The following is a 3199-nucleotide window of genomic DNA, read 5'->3' as shown; positions in this document are numbered from 1 at the left end:
AAGTTACATCACAATATCCCCAATATTAGGATTATATTCTGCGGTAACCATAAAAATCACAGCATGAACAGTGCAAGTACCCCAGGGGTACCACATGTTTAGGTCCTAGCGTAGGGATGGGGAACCTTCGGCCCTCCAGCTGTTGCAAAACTACAATTCCTATCATGCCTGGACAGCCAAAGCTTTGGCTGTCCAGGCATGATGGGAATTGTAGTTTTGCAACAGCTGGAGAGGCGAAGGTTCCCCATGCCTGTCTTAGGGGATAGACGCTTTCAGGTAGAGAGTTGGTGTTTCCTGGCTCACAAATAGTTGTAATGTTAGCAGCATCAGACCACAGGAAGAATAACACCATATACTCCTATAATGCACCATGGCACATTATAGTAATATGTACATATACAGGAATGTTAGCAGCTCTTTGTGCCCCCAGTCCAGTACTCTATCAGTCACAATGAGAACACCTTGCTCAATAAATACAATCTGTAGGTAACTAGCAGCACTAGTCAGGTGTACCCCATGTACTGTGTGCAGGGCAGAGAAGAGTGAATGCATCTTCATGTGGATCAGTTTGACCATCTCTGCCTGGTTGCAACCATGACCGGTGGGCTCTGGAAATAAGAAGAGGGGGAGGGAGGGATGTGGTATATCTAAGCACAGACATGAAGATAACTAAGCCGGTCGGGAAACCAGTGACCAGCGCTACAATGTGTCCATCTGTTAGATAATGCTACATAGATCCTTAGGGATTATTCTCCTGCCTTGTCACTACAGTCATACAGTCAAGAATAAATCAGTAAAATCAGAATATTTTTTCCCATATGAAACCATTTCAATTGTAGCCAGAGAATTCTACATGTAAGTGGTTTATGAATAAAGAGAGGTTAGTCTGAAGGTGGGCCGCCTGTACTTTATAGCTTATATGCCCTAATATCCAGGGGCCACCTAAAGCTTATATGCCCTGGTGTTTGAGGACCTATAGCGTATAGGCCCTGGTGTTTGAGGGTCACCAATAACGTATATGCCCTGGTGTCTGAGGTCACCTATAGCTTGTATGCCCTGGTGTTTGAGGGTCACCAAATACGTATATGCCCTGGTGTTTGAGGGTCACCAATAACGTATATGCCCTGGTGTCTGAGGTCACCTATAGCTTATATGCCCTGGTGTTCGAGGACCACCTATAGCGTATATGCCCTGGTGTTCAAGGGTCACCTATAGCTTATGTGCCCTGGTGTTTGAGGGTTACCTATAGTGTATATGCCCTGGTGTTCGAGGGTCACCTATAGTATATATGCCCTGGTGTTTGAGGGTCACCTATAGCTTATGTGCCCTAGTGTTTGAGGTCCACCTATAGCATATATGCCCTGGTGTAGGGTCACCTATAGTTTATAAGCCCTGGTGTCCTGGGGCCACCTACATTGTATAGCTTATATTGTGCATGTATGGTGCGTTCTATACGCACCATGACGCTCTTTTTGGTAGATTACAGTAGAATCAAGCAAGATGATATTAATAAAATCAATCCCAATAGATTATACTCAGTCGCCTCCTTTAATGGTTGGGTGAGGCCTCCAGCATGGTTGCACCCAGGCAGCAGCGTCTAGCTCTCCTTAGTCCTGCTTGGTGCTGGACAGTCCCTTGAGATAGGTCCTTACTACCAGGCCCAGGCAGATGGTGAGCAGCACCAGGTACCCCACTGTCCCCTGGAAGCTGGGGGAGGTGTGAGGAGCCTGGAGGAAGTGCTCCAAGCCCTGCTCCACATAGTGCATCTGGTCATAGATACTGAGGAAGGTGAAGATGTGGAAGAGCTGGTGGCTGTGCCCAATGATGTCGAAGAGCCCCGGCTGGATCCTCTCCGGGATCTTACTGACATTGAAGAAGGCGGCCACCAGCAGCCAGAAGTACCTCCTGTAGAAGTGCACGAAGAGAGTGGGGTTCTTCCTGCCCAGGTCAAAGAGCATGCTCTCTATCATCACCGGGCACGCCATGCTGAGGGGCATGGCGAAGACAAAGGTGCGGATGGCGAACGGGTAGCTGCAGTCCTCGGAGCGGCTCTTGCAGCATGCCACCGTGCAGGTGACAGCCAGCAGGAAGGCGACGGGCAGCACCAGCTCGCTGTACAGCCCCATCAGCATGCCATAGTCCACCCAGTGGCAGCCCAGGCTCTGCAGGTACGGGGTCATCACCGCCGGGTCCAGCAGGCTCAGCCTGGGCAGCAGGTAGTACGAGTAAGCCAGGGTGCTGGCGAAGCCATAGTAGCTGATGGAGGCATAGTCCAGGAAGAAGAAGGCGGCACGCAGGCGCAGGGAGCGGCAGCTGAACACATGGGCAGTGCAGCTCATGGCAAATGTCAGCAGCACCCCCGAGGCATAGCACCAGAGGGGCAGCAGGGCAGGGTGGTGCCAGGGCAGCTCCAGCGACAGGAAGATCACCTGGTAGAAGCGGCTGGCGAACAGCACCAGCGGGATGAAGTGCGTCCAGAAGTTCAGGGTCTCATTGGTGGGCTGGAAGATGGAGGCCAGGCACTCCTGCGCGGTCAGATGCAGCCGCCGGTACCCGGACAGGATGAAGCACTCCACGAAGTCATCGGGCACCTCGTCCCAGCGCAGCAGAGACGACGTGTCCCGGGGGAAGGGCGGCGGGGGCGGCATGGTGCCCGGCTCCGGGTGGCCGCGGGGGTCAGTGCCCGGTGTGTGCTGAGGATGCGGAGCCATGGGCTGCAGTCACCGACGAGCCGCCGCCGCCAGCGCTGGACTCCCTCAGCATGAATGCGGCAGCTGAGCTGTAGTCATGCACAGTAGCCTGCACCAGTCACTGCAGCCCCGAGCAGCCTCTGTGCATTCCCCCATAGGGAGGATGGTGAGGTGTGAGGAGAGCAGACCCCCACCCCCACCCCCGCCGCCTGCACACTGCCTCTTCCTGACCTTGAAGTTTCTGATGACAGATACACGGGTGACACTGGACAAGTATGGGCGCGGGGGGTGGGGGCTGCTGCTGCTGGGCAAGTTACTACTGCAGATAACAGTGATGTGTGCCAGCCAGGGAGGGTCACCTGGAGAGAGGGGGGAGGGCATGACCCTAGTAGATGCTGGAGGTAGTGATGCTTGGACATTGTGCCAGGATCTCTCCATATGTTTTATCAACAAACAATGGAGCATATCCTCTAATGTATCTTATTTAGACCCTGTATAGGAACACAGCG

The 3199-nt window shown here is 53.2% G+C and overlaps 1 protein-coding gene across 1 annotated transcript; it reads right to left on the bottom strand.

Annotated features, from left to right (window-relative positions):
* Positions 1–227: 227 nt before the first annotated feature.
* On the bottom strand, positions 228–2912 carry PAQR9 (progestin and adipoQ receptor family member 9). The gene has a single exon (XM_069973884.1). The coding sequence runs from the start codon at positions 2709–2711 to the stop codon at positions 1608–1610; it is 1104 nt and encodes a 367-aa protein (XP_069829985.1). The 5' UTR covers positions 2712–2912; the 3' UTR covers positions 228–1607.
* Between the last annotated feature and the right edge of the window lie 287 nt (positions 2913–3199).

The sequence above is a fragment of the Dendropsophus ebraccatus genome, chromosome 6 (assembly GCF_027789765.1).
Source record: "Dendropsophus ebraccatus isolate aDenEbr1 chromosome 6, aDenEbr1.pat, whole genome shotgun sequence".
Classification (NCBI taxonomy): Eukaryota; Metazoa; Chordata; class Amphibia; order Anura; family Hylidae; genus Dendropsophus; species Dendropsophus ebraccatus.
Note: the sequence above shows the minus strand (reverse complement) of the source record. Positions and strands in the feature narration are given on the sequence as shown.